Below are 27,585 nucleotides of genomic sequence, written 5' to 3'. Positions count from 1 at the left end.
TCGTTTGTTTCTTTTGTTCATAAGTGTTTCTCGTTTTTCGTTTTATATTAATGTCCTCTTGTAAATGTGTTAATGTAAGCGAGCGTTAAATGAGAATCCATTTAGTCAGTGGTTAAAAGGCGTATTGGTTTGATGTCATACGCTTACGTTTCAAGCAAACTTCAATCTTCATTTTATATTCAAAGCAAACGCTGGTTTGTTTTTTTGCTGTTTTTTTTTTTTGCCATAACTTTCTGATACAAATGATAAATTGACTAATTCCTGTTGTTAAATTTAACGTATTCAACGCTTGGATATATAACCACAATTAATTGATTGTATTGTTTTTATCTGAATCTGCAAGAAACACGTGGTAACATTAATTCAGATTCTTCGTTACTTATCTATGAAAATGGAATTGTATACATATATCCATGTGTTTATTGTCAGTAAAATATAAGTTATGGTGTCTCCTTATTATATAATTAGATAAAGGTTTATCAAACTAAAATCTTAAGTATTTAAACTAACCGTTGTTGAAGGATTCCATTCTACTAATTATCAACGTATCGATGCGTTCTGAATTGATATAATTAACATGAAACATCTAATCAACACATCTTTAATTTACAAGCGTCAGTGCGTAATAAAACGTGACGTTTAGTTAGTTTCAAAATGGCGAAAATTAAACGAGGTCGCTTAACTATTTCAGCAAATATTGTTCTGACAGCTTCTGTAATTACCAGGGTAAGTCAATAAATGTATAAAGTTAATAAGGTCATCAAAGAAGATAATGAGTATCACTGAAAAGACAGCTCATGTCAAAATGTGCATGTAATGTTTTTTTATAAAGATGTAGAACTGCATTATACATGTTTCTATACGAAACTATTTATACTTTTGAAATTCGTTTTTTATTGACAATAAACGTTGAATAGAAATATTTTTAATGTACTGTTTAACAAAAAAGTTATTTGTTTTTAATCACGTTGAGATTACTATCAATTTAAAGACCATACGACATATTACAGATTACAGGTCACAGGAGGGTCTTCAACAATGAGAAAACCCCTTACCATATGCAAAGCTAGATAATGCCCTTTCATCCTTTTCATCAATATATCTTTCAAAACAAAATGTGTTTTTTTCTATATATAATGCAGTTAATATCCCATTTACTTTTGAGGATCGGAACATTTATAAATAAGGTACATCAGAAAAGGCGCATTGTATGCAAGAAATAAGAATATAAGTATATGTCTATCAATAGTAAATGGGATCTGCGCAAAAAATCAACATTGCATAATGATGAATTGCCATCTGAAAATTTTATCGACAACAAATAGATTATCATAATGTATCATTAGGTATTGGTACAGAGGAAGCAGATCGAGCAGTTAGTGTGTTTTATACCATACTTTTAACTAATTATTTGAATAACTGTATACATACTTGACATACATTTAATCTTTTAGGGTTATGCCGAGGAACAATAATGTTAAAGTAAGCAAAATGTACTGCCACAAAAGTACGCTTACGAACAATTTTCTCTAATTTCCACTAAAAGATGTCTTTGTTTATAATAACTCTTTTGGTTTTTCTTCATTTACAGTAAGTGTTCTCGTTTTATACTATTAGTTTCTTATGGTAAGAACTGCTAAAATGGTCATGAAGTATCTTTGTGGAACACATGTCACTACATAATTATTGACACCAGAAGTCGCATATTTACTGTATACAATATTGCATATATTCTTTGCATTTTAACCAATTCAAACGCATACAATATGCAGACATGTCATGATTAACAATTTATAGATTTAGGCTTTTTTTTCAGACTCTGTCCCTTGGTTTTATAATGATGGCAATCTACATTAAGTTTGGCGACGACATCTTGGATACTGATGTCATTAAAGTTGTGGATATGCAAGACGTAGCTGGAATGCCTCTTGGGACAACAGTAAAATCAATTGTATTATCTCTGAATGGGGTTTTGGGGCTTGAACTTCTAACAGGAATATTTGGTATATGGGGAGTTATCGGAAAGAGAAAGCCCATCCTACTGATTGTAAGTATTACTCTATTTATCGTATGATTACACTACTAACAAATCTATTTGAGTATCTTTAATGATAATTTATTAATTTATTTGAATGGAGCGAAATTATAGTCGTGAAAACGTAAAATGTGTAATAAAACACACATTACTTGATAATATAGCTTATATTACACTCCTTGGTAACGACTTGTAAAACTTATGCATTTAATCGTATTAATTCGCACCAAATATGACGTTCTTAGATACATGTACTAGTATTCAGAAATATATGACTTTTTTAGTGCTGAAGCAGAAAATATATTGTACCAAATAGTTTCATTTTTTTAAATACTGGTAACCGAATACCTGCATGAATTTAGTATAACAATCCTAAGCAAATACTTGTAAGCCATCAGGAAAAATCATTAATTAAAACCAGAGATAGAACTTAGGAATATTATTAGGTGTAATACTTGTGTTTTCACATACAGGTAACAAAACAATTCACTTGTTTTTTTTTTGAGATATTCAATAATAATCATATAAATGACCTCGTGAAATTTTATGATACGTTCTTTTTTGTCATTTGATTAGGGACTTTTCGTTTTGAATTTTCCCCGGAGTTCAGTATTTTTGTGATTTCACTTACACAATATGAAATCCGAAAGATTTCCAAGAAAATGCATTTAATCAAACTCTTCACAAAAAAATAGATCAATTGTCTTTTCGTTTATTGTAGACCGTATTGATGAGCTCGTTGATGATCATAATATACAGTGTATATTTAGTTATCCTTTCAATCGTATACGAAGAGGTGAGTAACTCAACTATACATATTTAGAATTTCACAAGTATCCAATAAAACGATTTGCAATTACCAAAATTAAGAGAATATTCAACTACGAGAACCCTTGTTGTTTCTAAATCCTTACCTGCAAACACAGGAATTGTATTGAGGATTGTTGTACGTGTTATTTTACAATTTTAAATCAACAATTGTTGCCGCCAACAAGTAAGTTATTGAACCAAACATTTCGAAAGCAAAGTCACCATAAGAAAGTATATCCAAAAGACATTAATTGTAAGTATATGGTGTTCAAGCTAGGCAAGAGTCTAATATGATACAGGAGGCCTCGGTGGCCGAGTGGTCTAAGTAAATACTACTGTCTCAACTAGCTAGCCAACACTGAGGTTGTAAGTTCGAACACCGCTCGTTCGGGTGCACTCGACTACAATCTTAATTGACTAGGATTGTCAGTTTTCCTATCGAATGTTGGTGATTTTTTCCGGGCACTCCGGCTTCCTCTACCTAAAGAGACTGGCAGCCACGAAATAGCCCAAAAGCGGTGCTTTAAAGTGTCGTTAAAACACACAAATAAATAAAAATATAAGATACATTGATAGACAACTGGGTATACAAATCAGAAGACGCTTAATCTGTCAACACAACCGATATAACCCCGTTTTATGCTTAACTGATTATCCCGGTCTTTTCTTCGTTCACATCTTGATAATAGATTCACGAATGCATACTGACTGACTTTTTTTCCAATATTTTTTTTTCTTCTTAATTTATAATTGTAGAAGTCATGCTTCAGAGAGACCTTATTCACCTATACCAGAGCTTATGAACATGGTTCAAGTTATATTTCACATTCATACTTCTATGACACATTTCCACATTTTCTGTCCAAGGTACGTGTCCTAATTTGTTAATGCATGAGAGATCAATCATTTTCTTGAAATCATCATAGAAAGATGAATCTCGATTTATTTATCCCAAATGAGAGATCGGATGTCACTGAATATGAACTCTATGACTTTGTTTTGTAAGAAAACCTACAATTAGTTTCATTTTTTGATTTTACCAGAATCTCATACATAGTCTTTATTTATATCATTTGACAAGGATGAGATTTTGCCGAATCATAAGTCCTACATGGCTTCAATGAACATTACTTTGAACAACAAATCGGAGGACTTACCTTGTTTGTATTGGATACCTAAGCTTCACAAAATTCCTTACAAACAACGGTACATTTCCGGCTCATCTGCATGTTCCACAAAAGAATTGTCCATTAGATTGACAAAATTTCTGTCCGCAGTGAAAAAAGTGTCTTCAGAAATACTGTGAAACTGTTTACTCGCGTAGTGGTATTAACTATATGTGGATTCTTAAAAAATTCTAAAGAACTTCTGGATTATTTTAAATTTTGGTCTTTTTCTGAAATTAGTTCTTTCAAAACGTTTGATTTTTGAACCCTGTATACCACCATTCCCTATGTGAAATTGAAAAATCGCCTAACAGAAATAATCCACAATGCCTTTCAACATAAAAATGGTAGCATACGGTAGAAATTTATTACTTTGGGATACCATAAGGCATATTTTGTTAATAGTGAACAAAAGGGTAAAACATGCTACACAGAGGAACAAGTGATCAGTATGCTTATCGACATATGTTATACTAACATAACATTCATATTGGATTTATGAGTACGAAACAAAAGATAACTCAAAATTTTTTCAGAAAAATCAGGAATAAAATAATCTAAAACCAAATCCAATCCTTCTAAATTTTAATCACAATGCGCCTCAAAATACAAAATTTCAATCCTTGTATCTATGATGATTTTATTTTAGCTATTCAAATAATTTTAGTATATAAAATATGAAAAATTGTTCGTGACAATGCTGAACTAATACACATTTTTCGTGTAATAAAAGTAATTTCATATTTTATGCATACAGCTGGGATGTGAAGGAAGAGGACAGTCTGGTATATATTACTGCTATGAAATCTTTAATGACCAACTGACTAGTTACTTGCAGATATATTTTGGTTTGATTGTAACGTGTATTGTTTGCCAGGTGAATAACACGAGTTTAAAATATTTACTGCTTTGAAGTGAAGTGTCCTTAATCTTTTACGAAACAATTATGTTCACAAATAATGTTTCAGAACTTGTAAATGTTGTAATGTCCTATTATATTATTTATTTATGCGTTTGTATGTGCTGAGTATTCTTGCGTTTGTTTGTACTGTATTCCTGCCACGTTGTTGTGTCATTTTAACGATACATTTTTAACTTTGTCATATAGGCGGGATAATTGTCTAGTCATAAAACCAGGTTCAACCTGACGTTTTTAGCTCACCTGGCCCAATGGGCCAAGTGAGCTTTTCTCATCACTTTGCGTCCGTCGTCCGTCATCGTCCGTCATCAGACAACCTGTTGATGGGTTGCTGTCTCAGAATTGGTAATTTTATAGACATTTTACAGTTTTTGGTTATTATCTTGAATATTATAATAGATAGAGGTAAACTGTAAACAGCAAAATTGTTCAGCAAAGTAAGATCTACAAAAAAGACAAACATGACCAAAATGGTCAATTGAACCTTTTATGAGTTATTGTCCTTCATAGTCTATTTTTTTTGACAAATTTTTGACAATTTTTGTAATCTTTTACACAAATCTTCTCCTCTGAAACTACTGAGACAAATTTAACCAAACTTGGCCACAATCATCATTAAGGTATATAGCTAAAAAAAATGTGTCAGACAACCCTGTCTACCAACCATCAGGGCTGACATCGCTAAAAGTAGAATATAGGGGTAAAAAGCAAGTTTTGTCTAATATTTTTTGAACCGTTATAAATCTGAAAGGAAAAATATGTTCAGATTAATGAGCTCTGCCTATTGTCCACATATTCGTCAAAACTGTTAGACAAATTCGTATAGGAGTTATTGCACATGAATGACAAATTCAAGATTTTTTTTTTCATTTTCGCCTTTAAACATGAAAACTTTGATATTTAGAGAAAAACATTTTTTTTTCTGTTATGCCTCATTATGATAGATAAATAAACACTCTTAATCACAAAAATTATCAGCAAGGAAATCTATTAATAAGCCAACGAAACTAAACAGACTAAAAGATCAGTAATACAAGATCAACAAAATAGAGATTTTTGTCATGGTCTATTCTCGTCTATAATTTTGGAGAGTGTGCTTTGTTTGATATTCCCATAGACAACGAAGGTGATCGACACAGGCTCTTGAGAGCTTCTACGTTTTCTAAAACGTCCTGAACCATGTCAGCAGGTTTTAATCAAATAGTCTGTTTTTATGTATGTTGGTATGTTTGTTTTTGTTACTCTTCAGTGTTTCTGTTGTTCCGTTGTTTTCCTCTTATACATGTAGTTGATGTGTTTTCCTTGGTTTTAGTTTATAACACGGATTTGTTTTAGAATTGATTGAAGATTGCATTATTTCTGATTTTTTTTTAGTTTATAAAAAGTTGTATTTATTAACTTGTAATTTAAGCTTCAACCTTTGTATCAAAATTTGTCCTCGACAAATATTTTTAACAAACATAATATTCGATTCTTTTTAATCATATTATTGTGCACCCTTTTGTTCCTAAACATAAATATTTTTTTTTTAGGCTGTAATGACAGTTGCTGCAGAATACACGTACAGGAAAATTGAATTCAAAGAAAAGAAAGCGAGCATTACAGACAACAAATACTACTTACTGCTGACAATAAAACATGGAATTTTTAGAAATGTCTTCAATTTTGCCAAGGATAACTGGAGAAGGTAAAATAAAATTTCAAAAATGTACCTAACGAATATTAGTGTAAATAAAGGTTTAACTATATTCGTTATAAATTTCTAAAAATACAATTTCGATGTGTAAACATAGCAATGTTCTTTTCTCACAGAACACAAGTTCCCTCATGCTTAACATGACTGTCGTTAACATTTAAAAAAAGAGAAAACTACAAATAAGAACGAATACAGGGTAACATTCATTTATTAAATGGCAAAATCAAAAGCTCATACCTATCAAACCAATGGAAAATAACTGTCATATTCCTTTCTTGGTACAGGCATTTCATTATGTAGAACATTTTGGATTAAACCTGGTTTGAAAGCTAGGTAAACTTTTCATGTATAAGACGGTTGCAATCAGTTCTATTATATTGACTTCAATCTTTGAGCAAAATTAACAGACGTAAAAGTAAAAGGTAAAATCGTTCATAATTGGAGTACAACTGTTAACATTGTCACCATATTCTTAATCACTTTAAAAACGAAAATATATTTCAACAAAGAAAAACAAAATGTTATATAGACTCTCTATAGACAAAGTGTTTAAGCGAAAATAAAAAAATTAGAGTAACTAGATGACCATAGAACACAATGGTGAGATGAATAAATACCGAGGCACGACAAAAGAATATTATTAAAATCAAAGGACTAAATAGTTAAGACAAATACAAAGATATTATAACACGTAACCAAGATGACAGCATGAGTCAGTATCTATAATCTATACTTCCAGACCATATTGGTGAAGTTGATACGGAATATTTTTAAACAAGGCCTTGGAATCTTCCAATAAACTTCTAGAAAAAGAACGAGAGGTTCTTTGACCTAACATTAGTTCAACAACTTTCTGCTCGGACACTTGTGACGTTCTGTAAAAAAAGAGCATAGGTGCATGCTCTTGGAAGTTGGGAAATGCAACGTCAGTTCTCCTTTCGCAAACATAGCTAAAGTAGCTGCGATTTAAATTGAAGTGTGATTTAATTCTTAATGCAACGTCTGTTTCTAGTATTCTTAATATTGAAATAGATATTAATTAGTTTTTTAGTGTTTTTTTTTTCCACGTCATATCAAAAAAGCTGCCTGTCTTATAGGCCTGCTTTAAAGTACTAAATTTGTAAATGTTCTTAGTAGAATTGAAATAATTCAACGACGCTCTGTAAAAAGATATTAACAAATAAAATGCATACCCATGTAAAAACAAGCATAAGACATGGCATGGCAGAATTATTTCTGAAACAAAAAACAAAAAAAACAAGACAAATAAGAAATTGAATCTTCAACGTGAGGTTAAGTGATAGTTCTATTATCTCTTAATTTTCTTGTTGTTAATTTGTAAACAAATTGAGAAACAGTTTGTATTTCTTAACAAGACTTAAGAACAATCGCATGAAAAGCCTATAGCTGAAATGATGAAATGAAATATTCGTACTCTGCTCGAAAATAAAATCAACTATTGAACTAGAATGATACATTTTCAGTGACAGAAATAACCTTAAATTGCATAATATATGAGAATCTTTATGTTTACCCAAAAAGACCAGCAACATTCATAAATAATAATACATGTACAGTTGGATGCAGACCAAGCATTACATAAAGTTAACGCACGTTAACGCCGCGTGCACATATTTCGATAGTTAACATCAATTTTCGCGTTTACTAGAAAACGTGCGTTTATTATAATTACGTTAACGCTGTCAAATGGAAATTTCTTATGTCTACCCGAGTAAACGCGTGTTTACTCTATGTCCGTTTAGTCAGTAGTAAACGGGCATTTACTTCAGATTTCTCAAGTTTAGTTTTACGTGCACTTTAAAGTAAACGGGCGCTTACTACAGATTTCACAAGTATATTTTTACGTGCACTTGAAAGTAAATGCGCGTTTACTTTTAACGTTAAATGATTGTGTTAATTATAAAATAAACGTTGCGTACATTTGTAAAAAAAAAATATTTTGTTAAAACGACTTTTATTTTAATATTTTACGTGTATGTGTTTAAAACGGAAACAATTCAAAAACACTTTTAATTCAAATATTTACTTTTATTAATTGCAAAAAATCAGGTCCAATTACTTTAATTAGCGGATTTTCTATATTTTCTTTTCAAAAGTTACACGCACAAATATCGACTCACAAACATATTCCCACTCTGACGGTAACGTTGTAGAAATGCATTAAAACCCTTTCTAGAAACTTAAACATTATCTGATCGTAATAACAATTCAAGTATAAATATCCATTTTGTACTTATATACTATGATTAATTTTCAATTAACTACAGCGGTGAAATATCATGATATGTCAATATGTCGTTCAAAAATGGACAGTTGGTCATTTTAATGTACCTTATCATGTGATATGTTAGGTCAGTGTATCCAGGATACGATGACAATCTGTGTAAACGCACGTTTACTACAAACAGTGAAAGTGCGTTTACTTTTTACAAAATATAAGACGCGCCTTTTTCTATGTTAACGTGGCAGTAAACGCGAAAGTAAACGCATGTGTACTCTTCACAAAATTAGAAGACGCGCCATTTCCGCGTTAACGGTCAGGTAATTGCGAAAGTAAACGCCCGTTTACGTTTGATGTCTACTGAAATTTCAAAGTTAACGCGGGGTTTACATGAAGTGCACGCGAGTAAACGCCACGTAAAATCTTTCCGCCCGTCTACATGTAATGCTTGGTCTGCACCCAACTGTATATTTACATATAAATCTGTTATAGGTCCAGGTCTGTTTTCATCTCCGTCATCTTGAAGATCAGTTCACTGGTAAGTTTATATATTGATGTATGTCAATCGTTAGTCTTTTGTGGAATGTTTTGCAAACCGTTGTTTTTTCATCATTTTGTAAATTTTGTCTTCACAACATATCAGGAGATGTGTTGTGATTGTCAATAAAACGTACATTTAGTTATTCGTTTCGTATCGGCACAATAATCTGTTCATTCATCAACAAAACTTTTATATATATTTAGCGTAAACAATATTTTGTTATGAACTTACGAATTACAATATATATTCACATTCACTAATAGGATTCAGAAACCAGCAACAAGTGCTTATGTTAATCTGTCTCCTTGTTAAATTGGATACCATTTACTTATATTAATAAAAAAAGAAACATGTCCTGTTTCAAAATAAAATTATTGATAATGTTAGTTGAGTTTTATAATACATTGAAATAGAAAAAAACCCAGAAAAGTGTTACTAATCTGATGAAATGCCTACAAGTATATTATGTGAATCATAAGAAGTAAACTGATGTGTTTTTTTTTTTTATAATGAAGGCATGACCACAATTTAATATAACAACGCAGCATTCTGTTTTAATTTTTAGATAGTTGGAGGCGGCCTTCTTGGATTAGGACTTACTTTAATAGGAGATGAATTTATCCATGATAGTTCCCTCAAATATTTATTTTACCAGATACAGTTTTACAATTACTATTTCTATGATATACTAGTTGGGGTGGCTGCTTCCTCGGTAGTAATTGGTATAATGACGATGGTTATCGCCATCTTTGGATTAGTTGGGTCATGGAAAAAATCATCACGAATACTCATCATGGTAGGTATCAAAGTAATTAATAAATTTAGTCAAATAGATTCTTAACACTTGTCTTGATAGAAAGAAAACATGTCTTGTGTACTTCTGTTATATGACTGATCTTAACTTTTTTCTCCTGTTTCTCAATGTGTTTTTATTCATTTACATGTTTGTGTACTGTTCCTTTGACTTACGGGTAGCTGGTGTAGATAATTCTAGTCAAATTAGCCTACATGATAAAAACGTAACAGTTATCACATTATATCAAACAAAGCTCGTGCAGTCGCAAATAGAGCTAACCTACCAAGGTTTTTTGTTCATGTTTACGAGGAAAGAATAATACATTGAAAACATATTTAAGGTGGCAGTAACGCCCTTGATAAATTCGTATATATTAAGTTAATGCATATCGTGAATTCGTTTTTATACCTGTTTTAAAATTTTCAAAGTTTATTTTAAAACATACAATATATTATTAAAACGCAAAATTACCAATGTTGCATAAATATATATATATATCATTAGGCTTTTTTTAAACAAAACAAAACATTCAGAAATTGTTTACTTGTATTCTCTCATTTACTTGGTTTTATTTGTTTTCAATTATTACAATCTCCGTTTTACGGAGGTCACGCTTTAAATGCAATACATTTATCTCAACAATATAATAATTATGCTAAAGAGACAAGTGTGTTGGAAACAAATTTGACCAGCTTCTGGGTACCTACAAGGGTATGATTTTTAATTGTTAATGGACCAGGTATAGTATATCAAAATGTAATTTTACTTTTAACTTTACGTAGCTTATAAAACAATTATGACAGGTTTATAAATTATAATGATAACTTACCAGTTGAGATTGTTTACCTAGTGACGCGTAGTCTGACATAAAATTAAATTCAGTTTTATAAAAAAAAATGCCTGGATTAAACTACAATGCATCTCCATTATTATGCCACATATTAAAATACATATAATTTTTGTCAGTAAATATTCTAAGATAAACATGCCATCAACGAAAAAGTCCACAAAACTGTTATATCGTCTTTGGTATCCAAACAATGTAACGTCATAGGTATCCTGTCGATTTCAAACATAAACACTAGACGTACTTATACTTTTCGTACGCTTCTGAACGGTTTGAGTATTGACAAAAAGGGATTTTTTTATTTTTTGAGAATTTACATACTCCAAAAATTCTGAATTCACAAAAGTGGGTGTCCTCAGCTGCGGACTGGTAAAACGTGGTATCTGAATTTCCAGAATATTTGTCAATGTACAATGACTTAATCGTTCTAAACAGATTGAACTATAATTTCTTATTGACAGATGTACACTGCCTTCAGATTTAGTCAGTTACAGCAGATAAAGCCATCGCGGAAACCAGCCTTATACTTTGGTTGTAATATGCGCTGTTCGTCTATAAAAGACTCATTAGTGACGATCGGATATAAACATTATCAAATAGAAGAAAAGTTGAATAGCATTGAGGACCAAAAATTCCCAAAATATTGCAAAATACAGCTTTGACTTGAATGATTGATTTTATCTTTACAGAGTTCAGTTCTTTCGATAATTTTGCACGTGCCAAGGATAGTTACTGTCATATTGTGTTTGGTGTTCGTGGAAAAGGTAGGCATACATATCTACAAGCGAAAATGTAAGACGACCGTCGAACAACAGTTAACATAACTACACATAGAAAACGATAGATCAACGGCACAAAATCTTTGTTTTACCTAATTGAAATAACGTTATACGAAAGGAGAAGGAGTATAAAGTTACGAAATGTAGCTTAAATTTAGGACATTAATAAGATTTAATAATGATTAGCCGATTTTCAAATATGTTGGCATCGAGCAACACTGATGAGACATTCAATGCACATTTTTTGTAGTAAAATTGATACAGTAAATGAAAATACTAATACACGGTCGATACCTCTGCTGATGAACTATTGCAGTATGTATCACAAACCCCGCAGCAAGTACTCCTCTCCTGGCATGAATTATGGATATTGCATTATTAAAATTTGCTGATACATTATTTTCGAAAATGTTTTAAGTTAGAGAATAGATATCCCTTATGCAAATCTCGGTCTAGTTCCTTGCCCGGCTTTGTGTATTTTTTTAAATCTTTTTACGTTAATAGTTTATACATTTTCATTATTTTTAAGAATTTATAAAATATTACGCCCTCGAGCATCACTGAAAATACATTCATTGCTTTGAGCGTTCCAGTTAAGGTTAATTATAGAAAATTGCTTTAAACGTATGAATCATAAAGTGGTATTTTCATTTTCGAAGCACTTGGTCGATCCTGCTGATATAGTCAATAATGGAGGGTATCATTAGTTTAAATAAAACCGAAACAGTTGCAGAGTTATATGACTTCCAACGACACCTAAATAATTGCATAATCTTCTAATCCAAAAAATGAAACCATCAATTATTTTGGTTATTTAGAACTTGACATATGGCATATTGACCTTTTAAGTTTATTTTTTCTTCTTCTCTGTAACACCCATGACTTCTTGAATTTACACTAAATTAGAAAAATAAAGGCAGTTTTCTTTCCAGATTAATGACAATATGAGAGTTCAACTTAACTTACAGCAGCAAGGTTATTTTTACAACAACGTTCAAAGTGAATTAACTCGGAAATGGAATGACATGATCTTGCAAGTACGATACTTTATATAACATGTATAAGGTTGATGTAAGCCTGTTTCCTGTAACCACTAACCTAGAATTGAGCAGCATTGTTTGGTTTAGATCAATCACTCTTGTGTTTTTCCTTCAATCAGTTCTGTTCGTAGTAATTAACATCATGCCATCTTCCTGCCTACCAACCCTTCAGTTTTGAGCTCCCGCGCGAGAGTTTGAATCTCTCGCTTTTGGATATATCAATCAGGAATGACCCGCGTTCGTAGTTCTCAGGCTTTTCCATTACTGCCAATCGGCAATCACTTTGGTTAGTAGTTTTAAAGTTCGATTGATAAAGAATCGAAATTCATTTCTGCTATGTCAACTCAAACAAGATAGAGCTCTTTGTCTGGACCAACTGACAGTGTAAAAAGAAGAAATAGATAACTGCAAATCGAAATGACAAGCAGACTGATTCAGTGATTGAAAGATTTTAATTTTTCAGTTCACTGACACTTGGCAATAAATCAGCATCTTGCACATCATGTACAATCAACTTTTTGGTTTCCTCTGGTGGTCTGCACAATGTTTAAAGCATGCTTTGTTTGAATTCAAAATAGGGCATGTTATTAGTTATGATACTCAGAGGAATTGAAAAGTAAAAAGAAAAACCTTGTATAGATTATAACCATGAATTGAAGAAATAAAGTATATTTATTTACTCTTATTTGTGTGTGAAGATGAATACGTAAACAGGTCATATATCTAACTTGAAAATGTCGTTTGCGCAAAATCTCTCTCTCAGCTGTCATAGCTCAGGGGAAGACCTCCCTCTTGGAAGGTTTCTGAGGTTTGCAGGTATTCATCATAATTGTACAGATCATGTTCAGTGAGTTTTATAAACATGAGATAAAGAACAGTAATACAAAAAAACGAACAACGCGGAAATTCAAAACGGAAAGTCCCTCGTCAAATTTGCACTTTGTAAGTGCTGTAAAGTTGCCATCACTGACAACTCTTTTATCCGCACAGTAACAAAGCAGCAATACAAAATCTATGTTAATCTAATTGTAAAACGGAATATAGTATTTATATTCTTACTTGTGGAACTTGCAAGCTGCACTTTTTTGCGAAAGAGAAACTTAATTCAGCATCAGACTTAATAATCATACCGGTCATTTTATACCAAAGGAATAAACTGCCCGATCACAAGATACCTCTTAAGAACATCTTTTGAAAATATCACCTTACAGATAATAGAGGTTATAAAACCAAAATTTGGACATCCAAAGTAGAAAACAGAGAGAGAGAGAGAGAGAGAGAGAGAGAGAGAGAGAGAGAGAGAGAGAGATTCTGGATGGATCAGCAACGTACTTTTGAACCTGATGAACTGAATGAGAGAGATGAAAAATAGTTTTATCCAAACCCGAAAGAATAAATCCTGACCTTCATACTACTATGTACTATTTAACTAACACAAATATTTGTTTTGATTAAAGAATCAAAATGTACAATAAGTTGCATAAAAATATTAAGAACATGTACATTTAACTGCAAACATTTCTTTACCTTTTCCAATTTTTTAACTTGATGGCTAACTGCAAGCAACTGACGAAGCTAATTCGTTTAGCGAAATATTGCGTGAATATATAAAATATAACAACTATCTTATAATACTCATTAGCAGATTAGAGTGTTAAAGTTTCATTATTAGGCATTTATATAATTTAATTTAGTAACTGCATCAGTTTATTTTCAAACGGCTCCACGCCTAGATAGTTTGAACTTTGACTTTTGCTATTTTTACACACTATATATATATATAATTCTTTTTTTTTAGTTAGAGTGCTGTGGAGTTTATAGTTCTTCTGACACCTTGTCACGATCACATGGCTACGCAGACATATTTTGCTGTAAAAATGCACATGAGAGTAGAACAGATTCTGGATGGGATTATTATTATCATTATCATTATCATCATTATTATGATTATTACAATCATTTAGATTATTTTGGTGGTTGTGGTGGATATAAAACTGATGTATGTGAGTCATAAGTGATATCGTTATATGTCTAACTTAAATTGTAAATATAAATTCAACCGAACATTAATCAGGTGATTTGTTTTGAAAGAACGCTTGTTACAGAAACATAACAATTGTTAACATATATGTTTAGTTTATCTGAAACAGTGACCAGAAACATAATCAAACCGAGTTTGAATTGTAATCACTTTAAATGTATATCTAACTTTCAAGGCACTTGACCTATAACTATACAACAATTAACATCATTTGGTTTAAGCTCAAGTTGTGGGACCTCATAAATAAATGATCGAGTATTCAATCAACGATGATGATTAATCCACATATTTTGCATTTTACAGAATAAATGGGTTTTTTTTCTGAATCTCTCAAATAAAATCATAAATACATAACCAAGATTGTATGTGTGTTTTTCTCAACTTGTATTTTCCTTTCAGACATGCAGTGAAAAAGTATTATTTAAAACCAGACAATGTTGTGGTTGGTTTCTAGCAATAGTTTTGCTGCAAATATTGCTTGAGGTATTTTAAAGGATTTAAAATGCCAAAGTTAACAGTTAACTTTGTCGACTTATATCAGCAATAAAGCAATGTATTAATGTTAAACTGTCAAAGAGGTGATTTAGTAAAAGAAATAGATATCATAGATTAAAAATAATCAAAGATGAAACATTACACCAGTAAAGTACTGTCGTACTGAACATGTTTTGCATGCACACACTTTGATATCAGTGATACATCCTTATTATAAGAATGATATTGTTAATTTGCATATAAAATCTTATTGGTCACATTTATCTGTTGTATTTTAACAGTGTAAAAGAAAATTCTAAAGTAAATTGATGGTTCAAATGGAATTAAAATTAACCTCTGAACGGACTCGCTGAAATGTGGATTATTGAATTAGATAACATCATGTATACATATGAAAGTGAAATCAGATAACTTGACAATATGGTTTTTGTTCTTGCCTTTGAGAACGTTTACATAAATTATATTACGTTGGTAGATATAAGAAGATGTGGTATGAGTGCCAATGAGACAACTGGGTAATTTTGACTTGGATGGAGAGTTGTCTCATTGGCACTCATACCACATCTTCTTATATCTATATACATTCCGTCTGCGAACAATTGTACTTTTTTTTTAAATATATCTTTCTGTAAAAGTTTTTTTTTTTTTTTAATTCTTATGTCTCGAGCGTACCTTTACCACACATACATGTCACCCACACAGTTGTATATACATGTATGCGTCAGTACTGAACCGAATACAACAAAAACAGAGCAAATCTCATGAACCAACAAAGAGCAAGACTAGGTGCATATACATATTACGCGTCTCGGTGTATGTATCGTGTTTATCTGCATTGTTGTCTTTTCCAGTTCATGCTTTAGGTGAACCAACAAACGATAGCATTTAAAGTTGCATTTATAATTAGATTAACACGATTTTGCATTTATTATGAATAAAATGTCGGATGCCTTAAAATTACTCTTGGTTGAATGCAGACTTCGCTTTAATAAATCTTTGGTTTAGTGTATTATGTCACTAGCAAACAGATTTAGTCTTGAACAGCATCTGAAAAGTATAAATATATACTGAACAGATATATTTGATTGTCAGCAAATTGTCTGAACAGTACTGAAATTTCCGCATTGGATATGCCAGACAATTGACTGAAAGACTGAACAAGACTACACAATATTCATTCTGTCTTATAAGATCTTTTCATAACAACATAAAATGTGCAGCTCACATTTGGTTTGATTGAACTTTGAAGTTAGTGTTATTGTGTTAAAAGTTCTAGCTTTACCAATGTTTTACTTAACCTATTTAATTCATAATTTCAAGCGGACTATGGGAATCTTTTCCTTTTTTCAACATTTGCAGAAAAAGAGCTTTATACGATTTTTAACAATATGCCGTTTTATAATCGTCAGTATAACTTGAATTTTGCAGATTGTAGGACTCATATTTACAAACAAAGAATATTCACAGATCAGATCATCGGATATAATCAATAATAGAATCCCAGGAGACTCACATAATGTACTTCATGCAAAGACAATAATTTTAAGAACAGTATTTCGAGGGATAAAGTCTTTCTTCATTAGTAACTGGAAAAGGTTGTAGTATAAAGTGTTTGATATAAGTGAGAACATTCACTATTTTTCCAATTTGCATTATTTTACAAAATGTTCATTATGAGAAAAGTCCTGATTTATCAAAATGCAACTTTAAATGTCACATATTGTTTTATATTTTTTACATCTCTTAATAAAAACAGTTGTTAACATCATTATTTGAGTAGAATAAAACACAAACATTTTCACGAAACAATATTTTTGTAAATAATTTGCAACTTATGACATTGACATTACAATACAGTATATATATATATATATATATATATATATTTATATCTGATTTGGTTTTTAATATAGATTTTCCCGAAATAAGATAGATTGTGTTTCATATAAATCAAGATATAGTTCACTTGTAATTTCATATTTCTTAATATCAGTTATATTGTCGACACAAGTTTAAAATATATTTTGATGGGTTTGGGAATGCTGTTCATTGTTTGAGAAAGATTCTTGTATTTTTTTAGAACATAAATAGTCAATTTAAAGCAGTCCAAGAACTGAATGATATCGCACTAAAATAATTAATGGATAAGCGAAGACAAATTGTTACATAAGTTTCCTGATTTGAAAAACTATTAGTTTAAGTGTGTTCCCTATCATTTAAACAATATGTTTTCTTTTTGTTGTGTTTACGCCAAAAAGAAGCATCCACTTTCTAAATAAGTCTTTATTCAAACTTTATTATCAATAGTTTACAATAAATTAAGGATTTGTTACCAAAAAGATATATATGCTTGGTTGTATTTGTAAGCAAATTTCGGAATTTCGGGTCATCAATTCTCTTCAACTTTATACATTAGGTGCCGTTGTTCCTGGATTTTTTTTTAAGCGTCACCGATGAGTGTTTTATAAAAAAAAATCACGCATGTCAGGAGTAGAGAATTTAATTTCTGGTAATTTGGATGAGTTTATTTGAACACACATGCAATTGTAACGTTATATCTGTATTAAAAAATAAAATATAAATTGTGACTTTGATGGAGAGTTGTCTCATTGGCACCCATACCAAATCTTCTTCTATCTATATAGTATCAATAGATGTAAATGGCTAAACATTAGATAAACAATCTACAACCAACAGTACAACACCCACTATGCCATGGCGATAAAGTATTGGTTAATTTTATTACATCATATAATATGCATTTTATTTTAAGATCGAAATCGTCAGTACTGCATTTCATCTTCCTTGGGATTTTGGCGGTAGGTATTTTTGTAAACTGAAATGCTAAGAAGGATCAAATTTTAACATTGTTTTTTTTTTTTTATTTCCTTAAAGCAGAACTATCGACTCTCTTGAGCACACTTAATGTTGCTCATTGTGATTGATCGCTCACTTATCTGTATATTTTTTGGAAAAGTACATATTTGAGGAAGTTACTTTTTCAAACATTTGGTTGTTTTCAATGATTCAAAGCAGCTAAAAAAATGATGCGAGTCATTAGTATCGCAGCTGAATGTCAACTTTGCAATTGTATCCTCAAATTTGAGTTATCTCCCATGATAAATGAATTGCTAAGTTTTATAAAAAATAAAGATGTATAGAATATTAATTCTGCGAATAACTGCACCAATTAGGATTCGTTTATTTTTGTGGATATCATTGTTTACGGCTAAAGAAAACTTTTCGTCGAAATTTCAAACAACCAACATTAAACAAGAAATTCGAAGAAAAAAAGTTTTTTTATTCAAAGTGAGAGTTATTCGGAAAAAAGCTGCCACATTATGTGTAAGTTTTGAAGTGTGTTTGTGCATTTTATTTAATTTTTAACAAACGTGCAGTTAATTCTGAAAGTTGTTTTCTTCGGGGATCTTATCTTAATGTTTTTCTAGATTTAGATTGTTAAATATTTATTTTCTTGTTATCTATCATAATGCATATGCATTTATTATTACAGGTGTGCAATATCGGAGCACTCGGATTAGCAATTAATGTTCGATACGATTCTGTGTTTGGAAACTCAGATATAGAGGCATTGCTGTCGAAGTTCAGAATAGCAGACCACACCTTTACCAGAGCACTCAACATGTTTTCTATCGTTGTTGTAACTTTTTCCACCACATCAATTGCTGTTATAATATTTACAGTTTTTTCCATTGATTCACTGAAATGGAAAAGAATGTTACTGCTTATTGTAAGTGCAAATATAGCCAAAATACTTTAACGTGATCTTAAAAAAGTAACTTTAAAATACGGGAAAAAACAATCACTCAAAAACCATTTACACAATGAATTACCACATACATATCACATACCTGATGAAAATAAGAATATGGGAGAGAACAATAATGAAACAATATAAGGGTTGTTCGAAAAAGACACCAGAAATCTTCTCTAAGGGTATATATGGCTTCATGAATTATAATTTAGAGTTAATAAAGCTCGTACTACATGAAAACAAACATTTATCCATGTTTTCTGTTGATTTTTATATTACTGTTCCTACTAAGTGGCTAAAAGTTATGATTGCGGAATGATATGACGGGCAAAGGTACCAACAAATATCGAATAACGACAAACAAATTAAAAGGGAAAACTGATGACATAAACAAAGCTCTAGGCTAAGTCGAGGAAAACGATGTTCGTAAGCTGTGAATGTATCAATTCGTTTGTTGGTATCCCAGATTATCTGAAGTCGACGTTGTTTCATGCAGTTGCAAACATATATTTTCTCAAGCAAATTTACCATAGCTCTCTTAATAAAAATGAATGTTATTAAATAAGTCGACTGAAAGACAGAAAGTGAAAATAAGATAATTTTTGCAGAGTGTAGGTTTATGGAGTATGATTGCAGTGGCAAACATAGTGAAGATAGGTTTGTGGGGAAAGTTTATAGCAAGCGTAAGTATAACGTCACGTAGTTAGCATGATATCAATATGGTACTATAATATAAAATGTTTGTTTCCATAAATAATATAGCAATGGTTAATGCCATGATATGCTAAAACTCCAAATCGAACGAGGCCGGCTATGTAGACAGATTTTGCACCTCCGGCTATGTATGCATCATACGCTTATCGACTCCCAAGCAGTTGTAATGTCACAATCTGGAATATAACAAATGAGATAGAATTACTAGTTACTGATACTATGCTATGCTATTATCTTTAGATCTGAGACTGTTCTAAAACGTAATCGCTGTTATGCACGATACCTTGAATTTCAAGGTCAAAATACAGAAATAAATATAATTTGAACAACATAATTATGACGCATTATTTTTGTTCGATTCTCTGTATTAAGAATAAAATAGAACAACATATATTAGTTTTTAACAAGAAAACATTAACTTGATTGCTACAGCTGCTCGGTTATAATCAGTATGTTCGGTTAAAACATTATGATTACAATTTCAACAGACTCACGATTGCCCTTGTGTCTAATGCGAAGTTTATCTTTAAGGACTCTCTTACATTCGATGTTTTAAAGTATGTGCTTATGACATTCCAAATATTTCACTCTAGCGAATTTAATTAAAAACACCTATTGCGAAATGTTTTACTCGAAACAACAAATTTTGCATATCTATATTTTTCTGCCATGACTGCAAAAAAATGCAAGACAGAGTGAAGTCCTCAAGTTAAAAATCACAAATGAACCATGATGCATCCGACAGGACTGAACGCAATTTAAGAGGTTATGGGCTACCGCTCAAAAATATGAAACCCACTGGGTCCTTCTTTGAGTTGCTATTAAGCAACTGGGTGATCTTGATTTGATTATTGTTGCATAAATAATTGGAATTTAAAAAAATTCTACAAAAAAACAAATCGGGGTGTATATAACATTTTTAATTTTTCAAATACTTTATCGAACCTTGTAGTTAAGTTGTGATTAGGTTTTCATTTGTATGTGAAGCAAATGGTGTTTTGAAATAGAGGCAACAGAAGTCTTTTGCTGCTCAAACTCCTGCAGAAAACTTTAAAGAATAACAAAACTGTGGTTAATCATACGAACAGAGCGATATCGGGTGCATCGATATGCATCGCTTGTCATGAGAATCATCGCTGAGTCAAAGTTTCATGGTAGAAAATAGGACTCAATCGGTAAGTCTAGAGACGAGACGAATATTATGTTAGACTAGTATAAATTTATACGTTATTTGTTCTTAATTATTCGAAACACGCAGTTTAAAATTAGAAAATGATAATTTGGTCGAGGATTTTAGTTGAATATTCTTTCCCGAATGATATCCGCTTTTTCAGGCAGACAAAGAATTAGAAGATCTAATCAGTACTGAATTAATGAACAACACGTACACTTATCAAAATTCACAAGGATCCGGCTACTTCAACAGGGAAACGTCGCTTTCTTGGAATACGTTATTTATAAAAGTAAGTGATGTATATTGTTTACTGTAAGTGATTCATTTCCTGCACGAGGAATTGTTATACAGCTCATTAAGCTAAGTATTTAAGAATAACAAAAGTTGCCTTACAGTATTATTTCCGTGATCACGATATATATCACCTGGAACGATTGTCCGGAAAAGTCTTAAAGGAAAACATTTTTTTATTATACTCGTACAGATGTTAAACATCACAAACATCGCTATACCCCTGTTGTGTAATGTAGATAGATGCGTTTTGTATAGATGACCTTCATTCTTCGTCTAGCATTTGCTATATAAGTTAGATCATAATACATGAATGTCAGATAGCAACGTTAGCATGTGAGAAATTGCGCTAAATTACTTACAATCCCATATTCTTTATTATTCTATTACAATTGTTTGTCAACTAGACGAAAATAAATCAGTTTTCTACATATACTTTCGTTAAGAACACTCAAAACCAAATATATTGGCTTTATTTTCTTTGTTGAAACATGATTAGAGCATATACCATTAGAATACTAGTGTCAATGTAATAGATTGTCGTAAAAAACCCCACTGGTATACTTTTACCAACAGCCATGAGTACTTATAGCAATACAATGTAAGCATTCTATCAACCAGATATATATATATATGAACAATACAACAACTTAGCTACACAACACAGAACGAAAATACATTGTTAATATCAATAGCGCATATGTGATACATGACACACTAGAGGAATATATTCATCTTTATTTATTCAGATATGATATGTTTAAGTGTTCACATGAAGTTTTTTTTATAGTGGGCTTGATAAAGAAACGCGTAAATAATAAATTTTGAAATATCACATATTGCTTTATAAATGTTCAAATGTATATCAACATTATAAATATGATATCAAATATTGAAAACGTCAATTCAAATGAGTTCTACGAGAGTCCATACATTTAAGGCCAAATCGTCAGGGCTTAATACTTTGCATTATCATTATTAATTTCTTTTTTTTTTTGTATCTTGTACGTGTCATATTTAAATTGAGGTCATTTGTTTTTAATACCCACACTTAGTCGATATCGCTTTAGCGGATTGTTAGTTATCAAGGCTTACTTACAGACTCCAGTTAGTGCTTTGATTCTGGTTCTGCTTCAATGCTTACAGTCCATTGTCAAATTAACTTTCCCTTTCAATTCATTACCTTTACAACAATAATTCATTCCTCATTCCTTATAAGAGACAGTTCACAGTAAATTTGAAAATGAGAAAATACAGTCGCGTGATAAGGTTTAGTGTACAGTTCATAATTAGTTTGTTGGAATCTGTTAAGTTATTTCGACAAGATAATGTTCTAAATCAATGAATGAAATAGAAAATGAATACAAAAAGTAAAATCACAAAAAGACCGAACGCCGAGGAAAACTCAAAACGGAAAGTCCCCAATCAAATGGCAAAATCAAAAGCTCAAACACACCAAACCCATAGAATGCATTATTATAATAATATCTATACGATATCATGGATACAGACTGTACAAATAATCTATCAAATGGTTATTACCATAATCAGGTAAGTTTTCTGCACTTCATACTAAGTTGTTTGTTTTGCATATAATGTGTGAATGTAAATAATACAAGAATTTGTCATAAATTTAGTAGCAAATACAGTAGTCTTGAATATTTGATGAATAGCCTGCTGTTTAATCCGCTCAACTTTGATGCGCACCCTTTATCATACCCAAATTTCACACCTCTTTATCACACTCAAATTGCTCATTTATGACAGTAGTGATTTCGACTAACTTTGCATAAAGTCCGTGTTTTAATTTATGCAAGCTTCTTAAGAAATATTTGTTCTCCATGGGTCCAAATGAAACGCTCATAAGCGCGTGATGTCATTTATCTATGACGTCATTATTTGGCATGTGACGTCATAGATCGAGCTTTCATATTTTCTGACACACGAATGCAACTTTAAAAAAGAACTCAACGAAATACTATACAAAACACACAAAAATACAAATAAAAAAATGTGTCTATGAACAACAGGAGGCAAATTGTAAGGTAACCTGGGTGCCACAATAATTAAGCAGTTCTTTTAAAGCTTTTAAAACAAGACAAAAGAAAACCTGAAGGTAACCCAGGTATTATGGATGAAAGCAGTTTATATATACTCTCCTGTTTAGATATATGATAAAGCGTATAAAACATGGCAAAATCCGTATCACATGCAGTATCACCCTCAACTAATATCATCACTCGGGCCTAAATGCCTTTGGGCTGATATTGGTATCTCGGGATGATACGGTATATGATTCGGATTTTGCCATGTATTATTCTCTATGAAACACAGCAATGTCTACATTTTTTTAACAAATACAAACCCACAAATAGTATGTTTATTTGTAGGCTGAATGCTGTGGCGTTGGAAGTAACATAACACATTCATTCACTGCATCATATTGGTATGTTAACCGTCGTGATTCGACCTCCCAGCGTATTCCAGTACAGTGTTGTAAATCTCAGACAGAAGTGTATCCATATGCGTATCAATACGACACGGACTGTACAGCTAATCTAGTAATTGGTTATTACCATAGTCAGGTAAATGTATGTCTGCACTAAAAGTATATCAAACAAATGATGTGAAATTATTAGCATACACTACAGTACCAATGACGTATGCTTTTGTTTATGTCTGGTACATGATCTTTTGTTATGATATTGTGAAGCAGAAGTTTTCCAGGTTTCAAAGATTATCTGGAATAATAAATATATGTGTAGATTTGTGAAATGCCTGAAAGCAATTTCAGTTCCAAATGTGTAATTTGACTGTATTAGTGTGTATTTAATATGAACATGTATATATATTTTTCATTTCGCCACGACATCCTTTTTACTGACAATGGTTTTTGTTGGGCGAAATATTTTATTCGAAAATGCGGTTTTACTATAAACAGATATTTGGAACCGATAAATTGGTGAACATCATGCAATACTGTCTTTGGTTGAATTGTATTTTTAAAGTCACGGTCTGAGTTTTTTTTTGTGTATATCTTAGATAAGAATTTTCTGTAGCATATGTAGAATAACATTTGTAATCAAATTCCATAGCAAAGTAGAGGCAACATTTTATAGCAAAGCGATATTCAAACTCAATAGCCGAAGACAAACTGACAATACAAGGGCAGAAGACGTTAAAAAAAAGACCAAACTACCATATAACAGTCTACAAATGTGAACATCAAAACATATAAGCTGAAGAACACGAATCCCATTAAAATCAGGGTTTGTGATAAACGTCAAACAAACGATTTTAATTAGTAAATTTATTTAGCACATGTATTTTGATAAGACAACAACATATACAGTGTCACGTTACGCTAGAATCTACATACCTTTTACTGCTCTTGATGCTGATTTGCTGAATTTGTAGTAAGAAACAATATTTTTGTATCTTTATTATTCTAATATTTGTATTTCACAATTAAAGAACTATTTTGACAAGTATTATAACAAAACATTAAGAATTGTTTGAATTACATTGTTGTTTCATATAAGTCCTCGGAAAGCCGCCAATCCAAAATGATCAATTAAAAGTTATAGCAAAACAACACTTATATAATGTACTTGCACTTTTCAATAAATGAATATTCTTAAATATTATTTTGATACACTAGGGATGTGATAAAGTAATAGTAAACAGATTGGATTTATACAGTCTTCTATTCTTTGTACTTATGGGAATCAACGTTTTTGCTGAGGTAAGACTTGAATGTAGTTGTGAAGCAAGAAGAGTATTGATTTTTGTATAAAATAGCTTACGCAAAACCATTTGGACGGACGGACATATATCATCGTAAGAATATATTGTTGTTTTTTCAATATTTGTTTAAGAATCAGTTGCATTTTCATCATAACAAGACGTACTTTTTATTTCCAAGAGTCGTGTACCAAAACAACTCTTATTTTATTTAAAACAGAGGTCTTGTCACCAAATGGGTTTGCAGCGATATTGATTATATGATCATTTAGTTTAGCTTGGTGAAGTTTGATTTTAATTCATCTAAATAAATATAAACCTTCCCATTGTGCTTTCTTTAACCTTATTCTTAGACGGTTTACAACGATTATCAATCAAACAAAATGCATTTCCTTTCAATCTAAAGGTTTCACTTCAGTAAATATAGCCAATGCAGTTTTCCATAGGACCTCCTTTCGCGGCTGAAGCTGTGCAACTCTTACTATGAAGTTTCGTATCCTAGAACGGAACGTTGATATGCACTACTTTTTTTATTCAAAGGTCAAAACATAGGACGCTGCAGCATATTTTCAACATCTAAAGGCCCAGAACTTGTTACAGCTGTTTTCCTCTTAAAGTTGATTAGTTTCTCTCGGGTTTAGTTTATAACCCGGATTTGTTTTCTCTCAATCGATTTATGACTTTTGAACAGCGGTATACTACTGTTGCTTTTATTAAACTTATACTAAAATTATGAACTATCCCTATATTTCTTTTTGGTCTGCCTCAAAATTCATTATTTATAATGGTACCACAATTATTTTTCTATTGTTATGTGCTTTATATCCAGAGAAAGGTAGAATGTGTAAAAAACACTAATGGTACTAAGTTTATTGCACCAGATGCGCATTTTGATCGGTGTCTCTTCAGTGATGTTTGATGCCAAAAAACTGAAAACCTATTTAAAAATTGAGGAGCTGCATGATAAAATGACAAAAGACAAAAAATGAATAGCCTAAGACTGTAAGCATGACACATGCAAATAATTCAAAGTAACTACCATACCTTGAAAAAAACATGATAGCTGACTTTACCAACAAAAATTCGCAATTATCACTGAGTAAAGTGTTATGTTGGTCATATGTTAGACTAAAAGAAGGGCGAAAGATAACAGAGGGATGGTCAAACTCATAGATCGAAAATAAACTGACAACGCCATGGATAAAAATGAAAAAGACAAACAGACAAATAATAGTACACATGACACAACATAGAAAATTAAAGAAAGACTAAGCAACACGAACCTCACCGAAAACTGGGGGTGATCTCCGGTTCTCCGGAAGGGTAAGCAGATCCTGCTCCACATGTGGCACCCGTCGTGTTCCTCTTGTTATTACAAACCCGGTAAATAGTCTAATTCGGTAGGTCACATTCATGAAAAGGGAAGGGGATTGTCGTTATGACATAAGGAAAATATTCGATATCACCTGTGAAACGGTTATTCCATAACGGTCAACCAAAATTCTAGTAAAACCAAGATTTTATCTGATGACTGTTCGTGAAAGTATTATTAGGATTGCAAAGCTTTAAAAAAGCAATAATAGTTGAATTGTCATTTATTCATTTATCATCCATGTGGGTTTTTACGAATGGGTTTCCTTTTGCTTACTACTAAGTGCAATAATTTGTTAACTAGTAGTTTTCCGTTTGTGCCATAACGTTGTCTTTTTTTATGAGGTAGAAGTTTTTGCCGCCTCTCAAATATAAGGCTACAACAATTAGACAGAAGTCATGATAATATTCGAACGACACATATGTGTTTATAAGACCTTTGGTTTTGATCAACATTATCGAGCAAATTCTTTTTAGATTTTTGTATGTGTGTTTGTTTTAATGCGCATCAAACGAATATAGGCGTCATAATGATTCAATATATTGTGTCATGTAAGTTTTGAAAGTTATTTTTTTTTATTCTGTTTTCCTTAGATTGGTATGATAGCTACTACTATATACAATGCAGTCAGTTTAACCACGGGAGAGAATGAGATACGTGTACGATATAAATCGGATGAAGACAATGTTGAATTAAATGAAATTACGAGAAACACATCTCGGAAGTCTGTACAAAGATGATAGATGCAGATGTTATTTGAGATCGACGAGAATTACACACTGCAGAAAATTAACTAATTGACAATGATTAATACAACATACAATTGTTGACTGACATTAACGATGCAAAAGTGACTATTATAAATGCTGAAGCATGAAAGCTTAACAATTATATAATCGAACGGAGAAACAAAACACTGATTTAGTTGCTGACAATTTTGTATTCATGCTGTTTTTTTTTATTTTTTGACGTTTCATTGCTGTGAAATTGTGGGAAGTCGATATTTCATTTATATGTGTATCACTCGTAATGTATTTTTGTAATTTTTATGTAAAGTGTGGTTAATGCAGTGCTAGAATATTAACAAAGTCATTATTGTATCAATAAA

At 31.4% G+C, this 27,585-nt stretch overlaps 2 protein-coding genes across 2 annotated transcripts; both read left to right on the top strand.

Annotated features, from left to right (window-relative positions):
* Positions 1-643: 643 nt before the first annotated feature.
* LOC127705090 (uncharacterized) lies at positions 644-15,289 on the top strand. The gene is made up of 11 exons (XM_052209356.1): positions 644-726; positions 1,817-2,047; positions 2,757-2,831; positions 3,602-3,712; positions 4,769-4,888; positions 6,463-6,617; positions 9,361-9,406; positions 9,975-10,205; positions 11,742-11,816; positions 12,764-12,868; positions 14,670-15,289. The coding sequence occupies exons 1-11, from the start codon at positions 655-657 to the stop codon at positions 14,883-14,885; spliced, it is 1,437 nt and encodes a 478-aa protein (XP_052065316.1). The 5' UTR covers positions 644-654; the 3' UTR covers positions 14,886-15,289.
* LOC127705091 (uncharacterized) lies at positions 15,289-27,585 on the top strand. The gene is made up of 9 exons (XM_052209357.1): positions 15,289-15,395; positions 16,836-17,002; positions 18,181-18,226; positions 18,922-19,158; positions 19,791-19,865; positions 21,231-21,359; positions 23,752-23,946; positions 25,023-25,106; positions 27,071-27,585. Exons 4-9 carry the CDS (start codon positions 19,051-19,053, stop codon positions 27,215-27,217), a joined length of 738 nt encoding a protein of 245 aa, XP_052065317.1. The 5' UTR covers positions 15,289-15,395; positions 16,836-17,002; positions 18,181-18,226; positions 18,922-19,050; the 3' UTR covers positions 27,218-27,585.

Source organism: Mytilus californianus, unplaced genomic scaffold, assembly GCF_021869535.1.
Source record: "Mytilus californianus isolate M0D057914Y unplaced genomic scaffold, xbMytCali1.0.p SCAF_6, whole genome shotgun sequence".
Lineage (NCBI taxonomy): Eukaryota > Metazoa > Mollusca > Bivalvia > Mytilida > Mytilidae > Mytilus > Mytilus californianus.
This window is presented reverse-complemented; position numbering and strand designations above follow the sequence as displayed.